The sequence below is a fragment of the Corvus moneduloides genome, chromosome Z (assembly GCF_009650955.1).
Source record: "Corvus moneduloides isolate bCorMon1 chromosome Z, bCorMon1.pri, whole genome shotgun sequence".
NCBI lineage: Eukaryota > Metazoa > Chordata > Aves > Passeriformes > Corvidae > Corvus > Corvus moneduloides.
Window position 1 is genome coordinate 55,921,742 of NC_045511.1, and position 20,459 is coordinate 55,942,200.

At 39.0% G+C, this 20,459-nt stretch overlaps 1 protein-coding gene across 10 annotated transcripts in view; it reads right to left on the reverse strand.

The window, feature by feature from the left end:
* ADGRV1 (adhesion G protein-coupled receptor V1) overlaps window positions 1-20,459 on the reverse strand; it is a 317,856-nt gene that overhangs the window by 38,100 nt on the left and 259,297 nt on the right. For all 10 annotated transcript variants that reach the window (XM_032095167.1, XM_032095173.1, XM_032095171.1 and 7 more), the window contains 2 exons: window positions 3,422-3,613; window positions 1,429-1,606 (listed from right to left, as the gene is read on the reverse strand). In XM_032095167.1, the coding sequence (XP_031951058.1) occupies window positions 1,429-1,606; window positions 3,422-3,613 (370 nt within the window). The remainder of the gene's footprint in view (window positions 1-1,428; window positions 1,607-3,421; window positions 3,614-20,459) is intronic.

Here is a 20,459-nt window from a genome sequence, read left to right on the forward strand (position 1 = left end):
CTACTAAAAGAACTGAAAACAAATTAACTAGGGATGGAGCTTGAAGACTTAGGTAGAAGTAATTAAGTGCTGAATAGGTGTTGAATTGTATTATATTTCAGCTATATTTCAATCTAGGCTGTGGCCTAGATTGTTCTTCATGACTTAAGACTCAGTCTCCTACAGTTTACTGGTGCCAACTGATTTACTTAAGCAGTAAACTTTGTGTAATAGTGGGCATGTTAGATGTAGATGGTTTCATGTCTTATTAACTACCTATGAATTATCTAATTTCCTTCACAGAGTTCAAGAAGTTAGAAAGTAAAAGCTACCTTCTTGCATACCTAAAAAAAGGTTAGCAACTGTAACTTCTGCCCCTAGCTTTGAAAGGCTTTCAAAAAAAACCTCAAAAACTGCTAACAAAGCAGAACTAGTCTGCAAAACGTCTAGAAAAATTATTAAATACAAAACAGATTCTCACAGAACACAGAATGGTTAGGGTTGGAAGGGACCTTAAAGAACATCTATTTCCAACCCCCTGCCATGGGCAGGAACACCTTCCATGAGATCAGGTTGCTTGGAGCCCCATTAAACCAGGCCTTGAACACTTCCACATGGGGCAGCCACAGCTTCTCTGGGTAACCTGTGCCATAGACTCCCCACCTCACAGGGAAGAATTTCTTCCTAATACCTAATCTAAACCTGCCCTCTTTTAGTTCAAAGCCATTCCCCTTTGTCCTGTCACACTATGCCCTTGTCAAAAGTCCCTCTCCCGCTCTCTTGTAGCCCCTTTAGGCATTGGAAGGGACTCAAAGCTCTCCCAGAGCCTCCCCTTCTCCAGGCTGACAACTGCAACTCTCTCAGCAGAGGCGCCCTGGCCCTCTGAGCACCTACATGGCCTCCTCTGGCATCAGTCCATGTCCTTCACATGTTGAGGGCCCCATAATTAGAGGTGTTTTCTGCAGTGTAAATTGGCTTCGGATATATAGCATTATGAACTTACTGAATAAAAATACCTCTTTATTATCAGCATTCCCAGTCTTCCATCCAGTTTGACTTTCTTTGGTATCACTGAAGGGAACAAACTTCTGAAATTATGTGTGCCAGATCACTCAACTTGCCGCTCTCACGAATACCTTGCTGTTGTCTCTTGCAGGGCTCAAGATACTTAGTGGTAACCCTAAAGATCATTTAGGTGACCTCCTGCTACCAAGCAAGTTCATTTGTACTTTACCTGGTATCTGCATATCTTATCAGGTAGGACTCCTTTGCCTCTTTGGTTGTCTTATCAGACATACCCATGTTGACTGATCTTTAAGATTTTCATTGGAAATCAGATTATATTAAGAGACCTCATTAACTGTATCTCGTGGAATCATCGCACCATTAGGGTGAATAACACCATAGCAATACAGCAAACTTTGAGGGGAAAGGGAAATAGTCACTCACCAGTCTTTAAAGCAAATATTAGGTCATCGAACTCTTGTGATTCCTCATCAGTAACCAATGAGCTGGTACTGAATCCTCCAGAAGGGTGGAAGACATTACCATTTTTTGGACTCTGCTTAAAGGCAGCACTAGTTTGACTACCAGGCTGCAAGGATGCCCTCTCCCAGTCCGCAGGCACCTGCAGGGTTTAAAAAGATGCAGAAATGCAGTAATCATCAAAACTATTATATAGAAACTGGGAACGATGACCAGAGCTGAACTGAAGACCAAGAGATCTTGGAACCAGCTATTCTGTCACTTCTATAATGAACCAGTGAGCCTTTTTACCTTATTAATAAATTTTTTATATATATATATACATACTTACATATATACACACACATACAAACATACATACATATCTATAGCTACCTATCTATCTATTTACATGTATCTATCTCCCTTTCCCTTTTTCTTGCCTTCCCTTCTCAGTTGGGTTTCCATGGCCAAGTTTTGGTAGTGGGGGGTTGCAGGGGAGTCTACTTCTCACAGAGTGGCTTCTGTGAGAAGCTGTTGCCTGGTAGAGCAATCCCTGGCAGCCCCAAAGATGGATCCACTACCAAATCTGGGCCAATTAGAAATGGCGGTAATGACTCTTTGATAACATATTTAAGAAATAAAAAACAACAGTTACTCCGCAGATGCAACTGTGGCCAGAGAAGAGCAGGGTGAGAATTTGTGAGAGGAACAACTCTGCAGACACCAAGGTCAGTGGAGAAGGAGGGGGAGGAGGTGCTCCAGGTGCCAGAGCTGAGGTTTCTCTGCAGCCCATGGTGCAGTCCATGGTGAAGCAGCTGTGCTCCTGCAGTCCATGGAGGTCCATGGGAATGCAGAGATCCACCCACAGCCCATGGAGGAGCTCCCTGCAAGAGAAGGGGGATGCCTGAGAGGAGGCTGTGACCCCGTGAGAGGTGTGTAGAGAGAAGAGACCACACAGGAATAGCCTGTCCATGCAGGACTGCACCCCTTGGAAGAGAGACCCATTCTGCAGCAGTCTGGGGAGGACTGCTGCCTGTGGGATGGACTCCCACTGGCGAAGTTTATGGAGAACCATCTTCTGGAGGAGGGAGCCCATGTTCAAGTAGGGTAAAGACTCCTCTCCCTGAAGAGATGGAGAAGCTATGGGTGGTGAACTGACCATAACCCCCATTCTTTGTCTCCCTGTGCTGCTGGCGGAGGAGTTAAACCTCGGAAAAAGGGGGCCGGTAAGGGGGGGAGGGGATTTTAAGGTCTTATTTTATTTCTCATTATCCTGCTCTGAGTTTGTTAGAAATAAATTAAATTAATATCTCTAATTTGAGCCTGTTTTGCCCATGACCATGTTTAGTGAATGATGTGTCCCAGTCCTTAACTCATGAATCTTTTGTTATATTTTCTCTCCCCTGTCCAGTTGCAGAGGAGAGTGAGAGAGACACTTTAGTGGGTGCCTAGCATCCAGTCAGGGTAAACACACTACACCTTCCCTTCCCTTTTCCCTTCTCCTTTTTCCATTTCTTTCCCTTTTCCATTCCCTTCCTCTCCCTTCTCCATTCTGTTCTATTCCATTCCAATTTTATTCTAACTTTTGAACATCACAGCTTTGAGAAATTAATTACTTGAAACTCATCTAAGACCCATAGTAAGCTGAAAGAATTAACCTGATATTTTGATTTCTCATTACCTACTTTTGACACTTTAACCAACCTCTATAATAAACTGAAGACTCAAGTATGAAAGGGGAAATTCTCTAGGTGGGATGTTATCAGGGCACAGTAAGTTCCAAGAATACCATGGGGTGTATAAAGACAATGATCTTTGTCATTGAAAAAAAATGAAAAAAAAGCTCCCCCTCCCCACAGCCAACCTATAGTATTTAGCATTTCATTCCTGTGTATTTCACTTCAGAACTAACAGTGAAATCTCCAGGTACATTTCAATATACACATGACTACAGAGCACTACAGAGCACTCTTACCTCTTCCATAGCACTGATGAGGTTCTGTGTGGACTTGCTGATCTCTCCTCCCACAGCTGGCAGACCGCTGCCATGTGTGAAAAACGCTGATCCTGGAGTTGTATGCCCATTCACGTCCACAGCGTAACTTGCTTTCACAGGACAGCAAAGTTGGTTGTGCAGGATAAAATATACCACAAAGACATAAAGACCCTTAAACAGAGATTGAAAGAGAGCATCAGCCTGTGAAGCGCAGGGAGCTTGGATCAGAGCTTTCTGTGGAAAAAAATGGATGACATCACTGTCCCTCAGAGATCTAAGAGTAATAAGTAAGTTCATATCCTGAGTTCTCCAGCTAAAAAACACACCAACACGCACACAAAAGTATTTGTAAATTATTATTTGGTTGAACCTACAGAGTTGCAAAGGAAAGCCATGACCCCAAAACCAACAAAACTGACTTGACTTTCACAGTTGTCATAACAGTGAAAATGAGGTTAAACACCTCCTTTATAATAATATTTTGCTGCTGTTCCTTAGCCACAATTCTTTGTTCGCTTACTGACCTGCTGGCCTTTTGCAATCCTACCTCATGCAAACTGCACTGCTGCTGTCACAGATACCGTAACTATAAATTAGATACTCTGTGATATCCACTAATTCAGCACTGGGTTTCATTTCTGATTACAACAAAGGCTCTGCTGTATGCTTCTGCAGTTCTTCTTTAAAACTTGCTCATTTTGACCTTTAGACTTGGCCAAGAAAAGTATTACCACCATGTTTTTGTTTGTAAAGAAATCCAGTAATTGAACTTCTCCATATGAAATCTGACTTACATTAATTTTTGAGTTGCACTAATACTGAGGGAAAATAATCAACTCCAACTGATAAATCAACCTGTTCAATAATAACTAAATAGTACAGAAAGAAGACTTCTGAATTCTTGGCAAATGCTGCAATACAGCTACACTTACAATTTCTTTTTTGTAATACACATTGTTCTCTAGACCCCTGAAGCCAATTGTACTAAACAGAACAATTCATTTCAAAGGTATCCACTGGCATGGAAGTACTAACTGGGATTACAAATAGTAAGGAATTTCATCTAATTATATTTGTGAATTCCTAATGAAAGGAATTTTGAAAATACTTGAGAAAGGAGGAGACTACAAATACCCAACAGCTCTTTATGATACACAGATTGATAATTTCTATTGCCAAAATGATATGACAAAACCATCTGGTCCCAAGTGATACACAACAGAAGCTAAGGGGATTCAACAGCATTTCAATCTCAGCTGGCTGAACACTGGAAATACCCTCACACAGCTGCTATAAAACCATACAGCTCTGCATGTAAGTTTTTTTAACAGTAGACTACCAAGCAAAAGTGTTGAAAACAACTATTCTGAGAAACCATTTTCCTGCTTTTCCAGGTTATTGTTTATTTGTCATGCCAACTCAGAACAGTTCCTGAGAGGAAATTTCTTTTTGATACATGTAAAATAGATGCAAACACATGTCTGAGACATGAAGAAGGAACCAAGATATCCTTTCATTCTATAAACAAATTCAAGGACTCAGATATAGGTCAAACAAATAGCAAATTGATTTATTTTAATTTGAATTGTTTAATGGATGCGAAAAGGATAAAAACCCCAAGAAGAACAGATTATAGTGACAATACAAAATTCAGCATAGCCTCTGGCAGTTCAGTCTCTGAGGGCCTAGCCACAAAAGTTGCACACACATTTCAAGTGGTTTTGTACTTTTCAAGAAAACCCATCAGCTGAAAATGCTGCACAGCCCTGTCTTTTGAAATTGCAGAGGCATAATGCATTGGCATACAAGGTCCATGAGAAGTCACTCTCCTGTGCAGCCTCAAGTGTGGACACTCACTTTTCTAAAACAAATAAACATGGAATAAAGTGTCACAATTATCTCCTTAACTTGGCCTTATGTTCTGCTGTAACTCTCTACAGATGGATGATGAGACAACTCCTCTGGTGCTCTCATAATAATCACATGGACTCAGGGAGGTTATTTTAATACCTAAGGACAGGAGAAGTCAAAGGCTGAGACAGATAGCAGAACCAAAAATTGTGGTTTATTTCTTCTGTCTTGTAAATTGTTACAGCAATGCCTTACAAACAGAAGCTTATACCTAATGAAACCAAACACTCCTAAGTAGGCAGTACATGTGCACAGGAATTCTTGCTGGACAGAGAATTCCTTGCTTGGCTGGAAAAAGGATGGAACTTTATTTCATCTATAACCCTCTCCAAATCTAGAATCTCAAGAAGATAATGCTCTGTAGATGTGAGTTTCTTGTACTGTCACTGCTGTTTTGTTTGAAGCATCAAAAGGGTTTTGTGGTCTTACTCTGACAATCCTGTGTCCCTATTAGAAATCACCAGGAAGGTGGTCAGGAAGCCAAAACAAGTCAAATAGTGCTGCCCAAATAGCACTGAGTTCCAAAGACCGTACACATGAAGATGTCATGCAGTAAATCATACTGACTTTTGTTTCTTTTCATGCCAGGAGCTACCACAGTCTTTCCTCTGAAAGACCACGGGCAGCATGCAGATATTCAGGTTGTGTCAGTACAACCACAGCTTTCACATTCTCAGTGGGTTTTTTCAAAAGCACCAGTCTCAGAACTGAACCAACCTTCTTCATGCTTTTGACTCTCTCATGTTCCTTTTCACTTCAACCTTTAACACTGTAAAAATAGTCATAAACTGCTGTGAAAATAAGGCTATTGGCATTGTAATATATGTTCCTCTATGTTTATAATATAAAGAACTATAGCTGAGTTGGAACTACTATACTTTTTCAGAGACACACAGACCTTGTCCTTGATGGTTGGACTAGGCAGGAAATGCAGAGAATAGTCAATTTCTGCTGATGGGCCTGCTGGAAACCTACTCCCCCCAAAAGGATTGAAAAGAATTAGGTCAGGGTGTGGATATTAGTAACACAGGCAATGACATCTCTGTTAAAATTGTGGGAAACATCATATTTTTATTCTTAGAAGCTTGCATCAAAAAAACCTAACCTAAACTCAAACCCCAAAATCTCAGTCTAGTGCCAGTAACTTCTGCTGTTGCATATAAAATTGAGAGCCATGCTCCTCAACTCATAAGCATGTGCTGGGGTGCCATGAGAATGCCATGAGTGCAATGATTGACTGATAATCTGACAGCTTGACCTGGGTTCCATGGAAGCAGACTGAACAACTAAGCTAAAGAACTAGGACTCTGGAGGATTTAATGGTAATACTACATAAATTCCGTGCATTGGGCCCACAAGACTACTTACAAAACATTTAACCCTATTTCATTTATGGTTACATTATGATAGTAGTGTTAGTACAATGCGACAGTAAAAGATGAGAGAAAAAAGTGGTGGTAATGTATTTCTCATCAAAGAAGGTGAGAACTACTTCAAGCAGACAATTAGGTTGTCCCAAAGGAGGGAGCACAAACACACAACTTACAGTTCTTCTCAGATGTGGTGCCTATTTCAAAAAAGCCTGCAAGAGATTATCTGCAAAGGTTTTTACTGATATTTGCTGATGGAAGACAATTAAGCTCTTACTATTTCATCTCAGCGAGCTGGTCTGGCTGGTCAGCTCTTTGGTACTGTTATGTACAGGGAAAACAATATCCATATAAACACAGGTAGAAGTGTCTGAAAGAAAGCTCACATGGAAAAGTTTGGTGGGGTATTTTTGTTCAGTGAGGTGGAAGCAGCCTCAGAGCTGCTCTAGGTTATGCCAGGTAGTTCACTTTACAAGACGCAGTTATGGAAAAGGCAGTGGGACATGACAGAATGAGTGGTCCTAAGTAGAAATGGGGAAGGTTCCAACTGGATATGAGGAAAACATGTTTAATGTGGGGGTAATTAAGCACTGGAACAACCTGCCCAAAGACACTGTGGAAATTTCTCTATAGAAGAGGAAGAGAGGTTTTTTTCTGATAAATACATACAAAATGTAATTGGTGAGAGGGTTTGTTCATGATGTGTGTGCGGGGGATTCTCCTATGCAAAAGATTTATTTATTTATTTATTTATTTATTCTGAGGGGCAGATGCAGGAAGTTAGTAAATTAAGGACAGACTTCCACAGCTGTCAGTAAAAGGACAGAATACATTAACATGTTTTACACCTCAGGAGACCCCACGCAGAACTGGAGGATTGATCCACAGAAAATCTTCACTGCACACTGAACACTCAGAGTCTCTCTGTCTCTTTGTCCTCTAACTCTATGTCTTCCAACTTACTGTGCTGACACTTCAATATGTCTAAGTTTGAAAACTGAGCTAATTCTGTTACTGTAATGAGAAAGGATAAAACAGACTGTAGGCAATCAACAAATCTTTTCGTCATCTCCTTTTTACATATAGAGAGAAAAACAAGATGCCTACTGCATCACATGATTTTATTATTGTCCTGATAAACAAAAACACACCAAGGCATTAGACTTATTTTTTTTAAGCTAATATACATCATATTTCTCCCACATGTATTTTTAACCATGTCTGAGATACCCTACCCTGAAATTGTAGAACCTACTTTTCAGATACCATTATCTGTTTTAGAGGAATGGTATTTCTATATAAAAAACTAAAATATCCTAAGAGGAATTTTGTGACAGAAAAGTAATTTCATCACTCCATTTTAGCAGTTCCTCAACCTGCTTCTGGGTATGTATCACCACTAACAAAAACTGCAGGCACTCTACAGAGACACTCTTCGAGTTCCAAATTTAATTTGGAAAATTTTGTTTGTTAACTGTCATCACATGACTATATCACTAAATATTGTTTTTCCAAAGGAGAATATTTAAAGCAAAATCAAGGCTTCTGAAGAAAGCTGACCTCTTGGTCAGACCACAAAAAGACTTCAGTTACCAGAAATAGTTCGTTCTGATCCTTAGAACTAAAAAACCACTATTATTTTTACAGTTGCACCTTTATTCATGCTGGTTGGTAAAAACACCCCAATAAAGCACACAAATGCATCTTTGACAATAGAAGGGTTGTCCATACTTGGATCAGCTTTTGACACTCTGTCATTACGGTAATTTCTGTATGATGGTTACACTTTGATTAGTCTTACTTCAGATTTTTAGTTTTATCAGGGTGAGATTTAATCTCATTCTCTGTCTGGACTGTGCTAATTTACTCTTGGCAACAAGTTCTAGGAAGTCCTTTCCTTGTTAATTTACTGGTCACACTGTTCTTCCTGGGTGGCTGTCAATGATCAGGGGTACTGCTGCCACTTCTGGTGGTGTGCTACTCAATGCCTTTGCTGATTTCTTGTAAACTTCCTTAGGGTCTTCTTTAATTTACAGGAAGTTCTTATGTTGTTTTCCATCACTGGCTGGTCAAAGACTGCTGTGGATTAACCCTGATTTATATAGCAAGTGCCTACTTCTTTTGGGAAAATTACCAGTCTGATTAATATAAATAAATTGCATGTTTCACTGAGTTGAAAAGCTAGTCTCTGCACAGCAAAAAATTATTCACAAAATTAAAGGAATCACATTCAAGAAATCATAATCAGTGCCACTGTACAATGCATGACATAAATTTTATACCATCTTTCCTAATAACTTTTGGATTAGTTATGGAACTGAATATTCACATATGCAGAAGTATTAATAATGTGAGCCACGTGGCAAACACACAATTGTCTATTTCTTTCCGTAAGGAAAGCTTTCCTTCCTTTCCTGCTTCCCTTCCTTCCTTGTTTTCAGAGATAATTATGACAAATTGCAGGCATGGCATTTTCATATGCCATCTTTAATGTATATTTTATTTTGCCATTATCTTCAACCTTCATATTTTATTTTGAGGGCAGCTTGAAGTTCTTTTATTATTGTTATCATGACAGAAATATCATCCTAGTCATATGATACATCTTAAGCCATCACTTAATGTCTTCCACTCATGGCTCTTCAGAAATAATAACCTTTGAAATATAAATCAGACCCTTTGTTTAAATGTGATTCTTTTTCTCAGCATTCAAAGTGACTGTTGTAAAACCCTGTCTGTAGCAGTGCAACCCCATCAGCTGATGATTACACTTACTAAGTCGACTTTGGACCTGCTGTGTATCAAGTGTTTGACTGTTTATTTGCCACTAAGCACCAGTTGTGATGAAACCATTGTAACGCTTATCAATCGTGCAATTTATCTTATCATGGTTTCTATTGGGAACGTTTACTTCTTATCTACGCTTTGCTTCCTGAGGCTTTTACACCCCATTTTGCTCTGTAGGACAAGATTTATGTCAGTTACAGATGAAGATCTAAAAATTCACATCAAAAGCAAAAAAAACAATAATAGATGTAACCAAGGATAACTAAATGTAATTCAGGACTGCAAAACTCATACCACTTTGGCAGGCAACACTTGTTGAACCAGCCAACTGCCACCACACACACACACAAAGTACAGAAGTCACCTTAAAAAATGGACTGAAGAAAAATAATAATTCATATATCTATCATTAAACTGAAAATGCATTTACAGGTCTGCCCTGAGATATACTTATCTTGAGTGCTTTCATTTTTTGGTAAAGTTTTACTTCCACAGATAAACAGGTTACAGGTATATTCTGTAATAACAACAACAAAAAAAAAACCCACAAAACAAAAAAAAAAAAAAACCCCAAACTGTGATTTCAGCATTTTGAACAAGTTTTCCTAATAATTTGAAATTTTAGTCTAAACTGCCAAGCTTCTCTTTATGCAGAGCCACCTATGCCAACATCATGCTGAATCTTGCAACTTCTACTCAAAACCAAAGCCATAAATTCCTTTCTGGCAAACTGCACTCAGCTCAGATTTAGTCTAAACTTGGCTAAGGCTTACCTGACAGGTTCACACACTTTGGCACACCTTTAAAAGGCAGATTTGCTTGGATACTCAGGATTCACTATAAATATTTTGCATAGCTTTCAGCATACTTGTAACTACTCCCACACAACTGCCACTTTTACCTCTTTCAGCACTGTAAGTGGTGGAAAAGGTTTGGGAGGTTTTTATTTTGGTTTTTTGTGGCTTTTTTTGGTCTGTTGTTTTTTGTTTTAAGGGCACAGATTCAACATTAAAAGAGAGGTGTTAAGCTTGAAAATGCACTGAAAATATAGATGGTTACTTGCCAAATGTGCGATTAAACTAGAATAAGATTCTGTCACTTCCTTCCAGTGCAGTCATCCCAGAAATATGAAGAAAGCCATATTTTTGTATTTCAGCTTAGCTGAGAAAGAGAGAAATACTGAGTCAAACACCAAAGGTATGAACTTGGAAGAGGTGGAAGGCAAACATGGGAGAGCTAGCATGCAGAAGCAGCTTCCAATTCCCCCTGCAGCTCTGGCTGGTTACAGAGTTCTGTGAGAGTCAGCATATCTCAGCAACCACAAATGGTGGCAGGAGGTTAAGAACAAACAAGAGCAGACAAAGCAGACTGGCATCCATTGTTCCTCATCTCTGCCCCAGTTCTTAAGACTGTGGTTTTTTTCCCCTCTGCCTTTCTGTCATTTCTCTTTCCTGCACAGGCAACAGAAACTGGAGACAGCATCCTTTGACGTCCTCTTTGCATTAAGTTCTTTTTGTGCTTTATCCTATGAAGAGGGCCACTCTGGTAGCTGAAAGCAGCCAGATCACATACCAGTGAAAAATATACTATGTGTCCACTGATGAACCTTACACTAAAAAAGGAAAAACAGAAAGACCAAACACAATAAGGTTATCCTTATACATTTTTCAGCTCCTAGAAGTATCATATGTCATGAGTTTTCACATATGCTTAATAAAATGTTTTTAACATTTTCTCTCATACTTGCTTTCCACGATAAACATTTATAACCAAGCCTACATTTTAGATCACACCTTACAATCTAAGCCTACTACTGCTTTTATTTCTTTCTCAGAGAAGAACAGGTGCATGAAAAAGTCTTTGTAACCTCAGCTCCTAGTTCAAGAGACTCCCTAACAGTCTCAGAACAGTTAATTCTCTAGTTATATCTGAAAGCAAGTTGAAAACTCGAAAGAGAAGCTAGCAATTGAAAAAAACCTACATTCAAAGATCATACAAACTAGCATCACTGTGCACAGCCTAAAAAAGAGCTATTCCTGCAGCACATTGTTATTTTTAGTTAAAGCAGTAATTTCTATTTATGTGTATTATTGACTAATACACAGACATAAAAGAAGCAGAGAATTGAAAATAGGCAGTTACTGACCAGAAGAGTAAAAAGACAGAAGCTAACTTTGTGTTTATTGCTGAACTGTTACATGGCATTACAGAAAATCTCAGAGTTAAGCTAGAAGTTATTGTTATAACAACATTTTTCCCCTTTAAGGAATCCTTTCAGTGTCATAATCTCTCTTATGCCTACTGTTGTCTCTTTGAGTCTTGTTACTCTGACTGACAAATTGGATAAACTGTTTAATTTGGAGCATTTTACTGCAGTGCCATAAAAAGTTCTAACAAGAATTCTGCACAACTTCAGAAGCCAAAAATGCAAGAAACCTTCTAAAAACAGTCTTAGATGAAACCAAAGGGTTGTAGATAACTGGCATAATTATTTTTCATATCTTCTGCTTGAGTGTTTTAGGGCAAGACTGATGGGAATAGGGTGTTTGTGTACTCCAGCACTCTCTGACTATTTGGAAAACCTTGTGGGGATGCTGCAGCCAGTTAGAGAGCTACAGACATGCAAGGCTGTAAGGAACCAAACAAGGTCTCACCATCTTCAACCATCCCTTAGTTAAAACTGATCCCAGCAAACAGCTTACAATGCTTTTGTTATGCTTTCTAAATCTAGAATAACAGATGTGTAAGTACAAAAAGTGTAAAAAAGCAATTTTGTCATACAACTGACTTTCTCAGAACTAGAGGGCTTGTACAGCAGGCTTTGCTAAGTGATATTCATGGGAACTGTCAGAAGTTTATAGTCCCTACTTCCCTTGATTGTAATGAAAAATCCTATAGATACTTACTGCCTTTCAACAGATTCAGGGATGCAGAAGACAAGTCTTACAAAGCAGGAAGATAAAACTGTTTTGGTTAGGGATGCTCTTCAAGAAAAGGGAAATATGGGCAAAAATGAGGACAAAGACTAGATGTCCTTCCTTATCTGGCAAGAAGGTGAACAGGAGTAAGTGGAGGTATAATTTGGCCCTGTCATTGAAATCACTCACTTCCTGGCTTGAGATAATAAACCCCCAGTCTGTGCAAGGAGAGAATAAAATGTACCTCAAGAGAGTACTAGAGATCTCTTTTCACAGGGTGTGCTACTCAGAGTTAAATAAAAACCAGACTTATACTACATATGGATTTGATCACAGAATCATACAATGTTAAGGGTTTGGAATACATCTTAAAGATCATCTAGTCCCGACCCCAGCTGCTATGGACAGGGATACCTCTCATTAGATCAGATTGCTCAAGGACTTATCCAACCTGGCCTTGAATAGCACCAGGGTTGGGGCATCTGCAACCGCCCTGGGCAACCTGTTCCAGTACTTCACCATCCTCACAGTGAAAAATTTCTTCCTAATGTGTAACCTAAATTTCCCCTCTTTCAGTTTGTACCCATTATTCCTTGTCCTATCACTACAGTTCCTGATAAAGAGTCCTTCTCCAGCTTTCCAGTAGGGTGCTGTACTAGTTTGAAAACAAACAAGTGGGAGATGGCAAGACAGAATTATAATTTAATAGGAAAATTAAAATAAATGCAATAGTACAAGAACACTGACAGAGTCAGGATACAACCTGACACCCTGTTAGTCAGGGTGGTGGTAGCAGCCCAGTTGAAGTGGTCCTGTTGAAGAAGTGATCCTGTAGAAAAGGGTCTGGTCTTCACCTGAAGGTCCAGTGATAGCCCTTGTCCTCTGGGGTCCCAGAGGTAAAGGCTGCTTGTGCTGTTCCAAACCCCAGATTATATCCAGGTGGGAATGCTTGGCTCCTCCCTCTGGGCAGAGCATCTCACAATGGGTTGATGTAATTCTGTGAGTCATGTGGTGGGTCCTGGATTGCCCATTAAACAGAGATAGACCCTGGAGGGAGTTATCAAGGATGAGTCATGGTAGGAGATAACAAACATTGCCCCACCTGCTTTAGCAGCTTGTGAAGATGATAATAGAATACATGCCTTTGGTTACATCTTACATTGTAACCTAGGACAGCTCCCTTCAACTGGCAGGTTGCTAGGAGGTCTCCGTACAACCTTTCCTTCTCCAGGCTGAACAGCCCCAGCCTTCTCAACCTGTCTTCATAGGGGAGATGCTCCCGTCCTCTTATCAACTTCTTGGCCCTCCTCTGGACTTGCTCCAACAGTTCCATGTCCTCCTTCTGTTGGGACACCAGAACTGTACACAGCACTCCAGATGGGGCCCCACAAGAGCAGAGCAGAGGGGCAAAAGCACCTCCTTTGCCCTGCTGGCCACGCTCCTTTGAGTGCAGCCCAGAACACGTTTGGCTCGCTGGGCTGCAAGCGCTCGCTGGGCTGCAAGCGCACGCTGCCGGCTCACGTTGAGTTTTTCATCAACCATCACTACCAAGTCTTTCTCCTCAGGGCTGCTCTCAGTCACTTCTCTGCCCAACCTGCAGGTGTGTTTGGGATTGCCATGACCCAAGTGTAGGACCTTGCACTTTGCTTTGTTGAACTCCATGAGGTTTGCACGGGCCCACGTCTCAAGCGTGTCAAGGTCCCTGTGGATGGCATCGCTTCCCTGCAGCGTGTCAACTGCAACACACAGCTTGGTGTCACACCAGCAAACTTGCTGAGGGTGCACTCAATTCCACCATTGTTATTCTTCTTCTAGAAACTCCTGTCTTGAGGCTTTTTTAGAAAGCTTTCTAGAATTTGCATTTGTGTGTTACTTTTTTTTAACAGAAAAGATCATTGCCACAAAAAATTTCTATCAGGACTTTCTAAATAGATTCAGACAGAAATACCAACTATGTTGCAAACAAAAAAATAAAAAAAGTAAGGAAAATTTACGGAAAACGGAGAGCAAATTAAATTAATATTGAAGCCATTCCAATGGCTGTCTCTAAACAGGGATCCCTCTGCATTTTTGAGACATAAAAAATGCTTGGGAGAGTAATGGCCTATACAACATAACTAAATATATACAGTATAATTAAATATTATTTTATATTTTCTATATTATTTAGTTATTAGTTTTTACTTATTTATTCTACTAATAAAACCATAAATTGCATGTCAATATGTACCAATGTAATATCAAAGGATATATATACATACATACATACATATATATGTATTTCAAAACTAAGCAGTTGGAACATCTGATTTCCATGTGTTGGTATATTTATTGAATTTTGCCATAAAGTTGCTCTACCCATAATCAGCTAAACATAGTCTAAGTCATGAGACATGTATCAAAATTGTTGGTTCTCCTTGCCCTTGGAAAACAAGAAGATGCTTTCCTTCATTGAAATTCTCTGCAATGGATTAATGTCAGAAATTGTGTAAGACATGTTTGCAGCACTTAACAGAAGAATTTGGATATGACCTGCTCTGTGACCAATTCCTGCTATCTGTGGAGCATTTCTTCAGAGGAAAATATTATAGGAACTGTTGAAGGATGGCCTTTCACACATTTTTAAGAACAATAAATTTCTCATCTGTTTTTTGTTGGTTTGGTTTGGTTTGGTTTGGGTTTTTTTGTTGGTTTGTTGGGTTTTTTGTTTGTTTGTTTGGGGTTTGGTTTGGTTTTTTTGGGGTTTTTTTGTTTTTTTTTATTTTAGCTTATATTTTCCTATTGCTTAGCAGAGAATATATGTCCTCCTGAGGTCTCTTGCTTTGTGTGAGGGCTGCAGATTACTGTCTATTCTTTTCCAGCACTTTTTTATGGCAATAACTGCTGGCTCTGCAGGATCATGTTTTCTCACTGTAAAATTCTCCGAAGTGTTTTTCAGAGCTGTCTGGGCCGCATGGCAAGTCCAGTGCAGAGCACAGACAGCTGACAGCTGCAGAGCTGCAGGGTGCATCAAGAGGAGAGTGCATGGCTCTAACAAGGGCTTATTTTTTTTGAATTTTTTTTACTTTAGTACTTTTTGATTTTGTCTTCCTTTGCACTTTTTTGTTGCCAGTGGCAGTGAGGCAGCTACCAGTTCTGCCATTATCCCTCCACCACTCAGAGCTGGGAGAAAACTCCAGCCTCATCCTCCCCGCACATACCAGGCAGCACTGGCTCTGCCTGCTGAGCAGGGCCAACACAGAGAGGTGTGCTTCACAAGCCTGGAGGTGCTTAGAGGTCAGACCTGATGGGGAACACTGACCTAATTGGACTTCCACCTCCAGAATGTGCATGTTCAGAGTTTGCAGAAGCATTTTGGCTCCTTGGCAAAGTCAGCAGAGGAGATGGGCTGATAAGTAAGTAATGAAAAGCCTGGTGAGAGGTAAAACCAATCTCCTGAGGGAATTTGTAAGAAATTCTGAAATGAGACAGGAAAACTTTGCCAGGCAGGTGGATTTTGAAGCATTTTATGTTAAGCAGATTAAGCAGAAATCTGTATAAAACCCAGTGACACAGGGAAGTACAGGAATTCTCATAACTGGTGTGGCAGTGTCATTTAATGTATTTAATAATTACAATAATTCATATAATTTAATGAATGCAGAAATTTGTAGGGTGATGTTCAACATCCCATTCCAGTGAGGACAATGGGAATGGAAAAGACCTGAGCATGCTTCTGCTTTTGCTGCTCTCATATTGGGCACAATGTCTCCACCATCAACACCGGGATGGTGGTCCTTGATGCAGGCTCCCTTGGAGGACTTCAGTGTAATGTAACATACACTCCTAAACGCAGCCAAGCCCGTTTCTCCAAGACCTCTTTGTGTAAAACCATAGCCTCTCCCTCCACATACCCACCTATTACCTCACAGTCAGTCCATGTTTCTCCTTAGGAGTCTTTCAAAGCTACAACAGCTTGTGAGAGTTTTTAAGGTGGTGTCTGTGCTGACTAAGACATAACAAATATTTTCAAATATTTATATATTAAATTTTATTTACCTGTAATTATCTATAACTATATATACAAAACTGTATAACTAGGTTTCTGTAAAGATAATTTAATATCAATAGACTAGGGACAAGGCACAATTCTCCTCTGAACACTCAGCAAAAATGCACATTGTAACATTCAGATGAACCTCCACCCTAGATGTTGGGTAACTGCTCCACACAGACCTTCCTCTGAATTCAGACACAGAGTTCCTCAAAGGATATGCATTCAGTTACTTGCAATGGCACTCACTTTATTACGTAGTAATTCTTGTGCAATGAATTACTAGATGCAAAACTAAAGGTAAAATTAGACACAAAATCACATTACCAGAAGTAAAATTTGTGCCAAAGACAATAACACTGGTCTCTTTCCTCAAATTTTATCTATTACAAATAACTTTTTACAAACTAAGCCAAACCATGTCAGCAAAGTGGCTAACAGTGTGTGCTAATGCTCTTTGTCAATGAAAATGAGGGTGGCAATCTAAAAAGAGACATTTCCAGGAAGAGGGTCTTTATTTAGATTGTCCTGAAGATCATTCATCTGACAGCTCCTTCTACCTTCTACTTTTACAGGTATTTAATGTACTAGTAGAACTAAATTTGGGTTCCATTTAGAAAATACAATCCATTCCAAAAATAAAGTACTTGAGGCAACACAGACTGAGAGATCAGTGGTAATGTGGTTTAATAAATTAAGAGCAAACCTGAAATGTATGAGCCATTAAGTTTGCTTCATATATTAGCAAGTATGTTTGCCCCAGAAAACTTACTTATTTTCCCAAAGTTTTTATTCCTGCCATCTTTAATGAGATGATAATATCCATCTCTGAAGACTGACAGGCTGGTCAGACAGATATTGCTACCTACAGGTGAACTACAAAAAGAAGATAGTAAATAAAAAATTATTTAGTCTCTGTTTTTTATGTATCATTGTTTCCTACTGTGATGTTTGCACAAATGATTATTTGTGTGTTCTTTGAGGTTTCTTTACTGCATATAAACTTAAAATTTATATTACATTAGTGAAAATACTTAATTTCCAAGTTTTTATTTTCCTTATTTTCAAATTTCTGTAAGTTTGTCTAAATACACTAAATACTTATATAGTTTTCTACAAACATATTTTCTGAGAGGCAAAATTATCAAATTTTTCATTAATTTAAGTATTTCTAAAGTTCCATAACTGGCTTAAAGAAACTTTTTCAGTTGATTTTCATGTGTCCTCAAGGAAAGTAGGACGCTTACATTGTTTTTCAAAGGACTGGTATAATAACTTCTGAAAAAATTTAGCACACGCAACTAGATCTTGGTTCAAATACTTTTTAGACTATTTATTAGAATTTAGACTATGTCTTTAGACAGTGATTCTTAAAAAAACCTTAAGTGGTCCAAAAATCTTATCATGATTCCATGGCCTCACTTGTAGCTTTGTGAAGGACTTCTACACTGTACTTATCTGCAAAGCAGTGAGAAATGTGGATAGAAATAATTTGTTTTGCCTTTTGAGACTACCTATTTCTTAGAAAAAAATGAAAAAGGATTCTGAAATAGCCAAAAAAATATTGGGATGGGTGATTTCTGATTTTCTGTTTTCAGTGTATGCAATGTCTAGATTTTATTTTTTTTAAATCCAGGCAGAAGGGGACAAATATGCTTAACAACAGTGTTGTCTTTGGGATGAAATCTCAAAGCCTAAATACTGAAATGCTATATTAAGTGAAAGCAGGAACCTCACACATTTCTGGTGAAGCATGCTCACATTTCCTTCCTTACTGACCATGTAAAAAGCCTTTGGAAATCAGTGTGATAAATTAGCCCAGTGGTAGGGAGTGTGACTATAACCCTTTTATGTTCACTGAAGAAAATGAAACTAGAGAATTGAAAACAGATCTGTAAATACATATTCCTTTTATGAAGTAAAAATTTCTGTCACATACATTGGCCTACTTGGCAAATAATGGGAGGAACAGAAAAGCTAGTGTGAAAATAACAAAGCTTTAAAGGAAAGCGGAAGTCTTCATGGTGAGAATCACTGTTTTCCTGTTACCTTTCAGAAGTCAGGAATGAGAAAAAGGTTGTGCAAGAGATGCTGGCTCTTCTTCACTTGATGCCTTAGGTTTTAACTTTTATATTTTTCAAATTCTGTACTGCTTAGTGTGTAACTCTGAAGTTTCTTGTAGCCTGTTAATTTCTGCTCACTTGTGGTAGGTAGACATAACAAAGCCTCTCCAGGCCTGTTCTCCAAGGACACCGACCATCCTAGGCCCAAAAAGTATAATCCAAAAGCCTCTAAAGGAAGGCAAGTGGAGGGGAATTACATCATTAAACTGAAGCTTTAATTGGAGAATTAACCCTGATATGCAAATGAACCAAACCTATAAAAGTGTGAAGAACTCGTGACCTGGGGTCCATCTTGGGGTCCATCTTGGCAGTAGCCTCTGGCTTCCCAGGGTGTACCCTTGAAGGACTTTCAAATAAATACCTACCTTTATTCCTTTACTCCTGTCTAGTCTCTGTTTCTAGGAGGCCTCTTAAGGCATCACACTCAGAATGGAATCACTCTGTGTATTAAAATGCCAATTTTCTCTTTTCTGGGATTGGAAAAAGATTAATCCCAGGGGGCTCTGGGGCATAAGAAATACTGAAATTTCAAAATCTACCACCAGTTATGCAGAGTATTTGAGCCTATTTAAGGATGAGTCAAAATTTTCAGCTTGCTTTACTGTTTCACATTTTTTGAAGCACAATCACAACATTAGCAAGTCTCCAGTAGATTATGTGCTTTATTTACACACAATCATAGGCACCCACACAGAGGAAATAAAAGATAGCCCTCTCAAAACTAAATCTTCTAATCACTCTCCATTAAGAAGGTATAGAAAGAAAAAAGAAAAAATATCATTGTGTTTCCTAGTTTTGTAATTGAGGATATTTGTCACTAAAACTTTTCATGGCTCTGTTGTAACAGCAAAACAACATATCTGAAGATTTAAACAAAAAAACAGCTGTCAGTACATGTTGATTTGATGCTTTTTTAAGTCAAAGTGACCTTTGTAAAGGCAAAAAGAAAAGAGAAATACTTGACATTTTGCTGAAAAAAAAGAAAACATAATTTAGCAATTTTCATCCAGCTGTGGTTAGCTCCAGCTTCACAGTTGCTCAACTCCTTCCAGACCCAAAAGATTTGCAGTTCTCACATGCATCAGAAAACTTCCTGACAGAGCTGCTTCTGAGCAGTTATACTTAGATCTCACATCTAATTGTTGACAGGCTCCCTTTTGGACAATAAAATCCATCACCAAAATTCGATACAGAAAGGAAACCCTGACAACATTACATTCACATATTTTCAAACAAACTGAATTGTAAATGAATTTACAACAGTGCAGTTAACACATTCCTTAAATTCATGGACTTTTTGTAAATGGATGGAAACACTGAAAATCTTGAAGAACTTAATGGTATGAGGTCACACCACACTCAGTGTTTCTGAGCAGGTTAGATGTTTAAGTGTTTGCCCCACAGCTGTCAGAGCACTGTGCTAGTACATGCAGGCAAAGTGAATGTAATGCTGGATGTAAGATGCTCAACACTTTGTCTGTGCCCTCACACCACACTGCCTTCTGAACAGAATCGAGGTGCTGGAACTTAAAAAGTTGTTCTTAATTAGAGTCAGTTCTGAAAACAGACCGAAGTCACTAAAAATTTAGGATACACTATTTTGCGTGCAAGATGACACCAGTGTGATTATATAGCTGCTGGATCAAGGCCAATATGCACACAGACAATAGATGACTGATAACATGTGAAATACTTTCAGGCTTCTGAAATAAGATTTTCAAAAGCCTGCTTACCACTTAAGCTTTCTTTTCCTACTACTATCATATACAGAATTCATCTCTTGGACCAACGGGCTTAGAAATCTCCACAGGATCCCAAATAATGCATCACCAATCCCTTTTACAATAGCATTTAAATTGCTCTTGTTTACAAAGT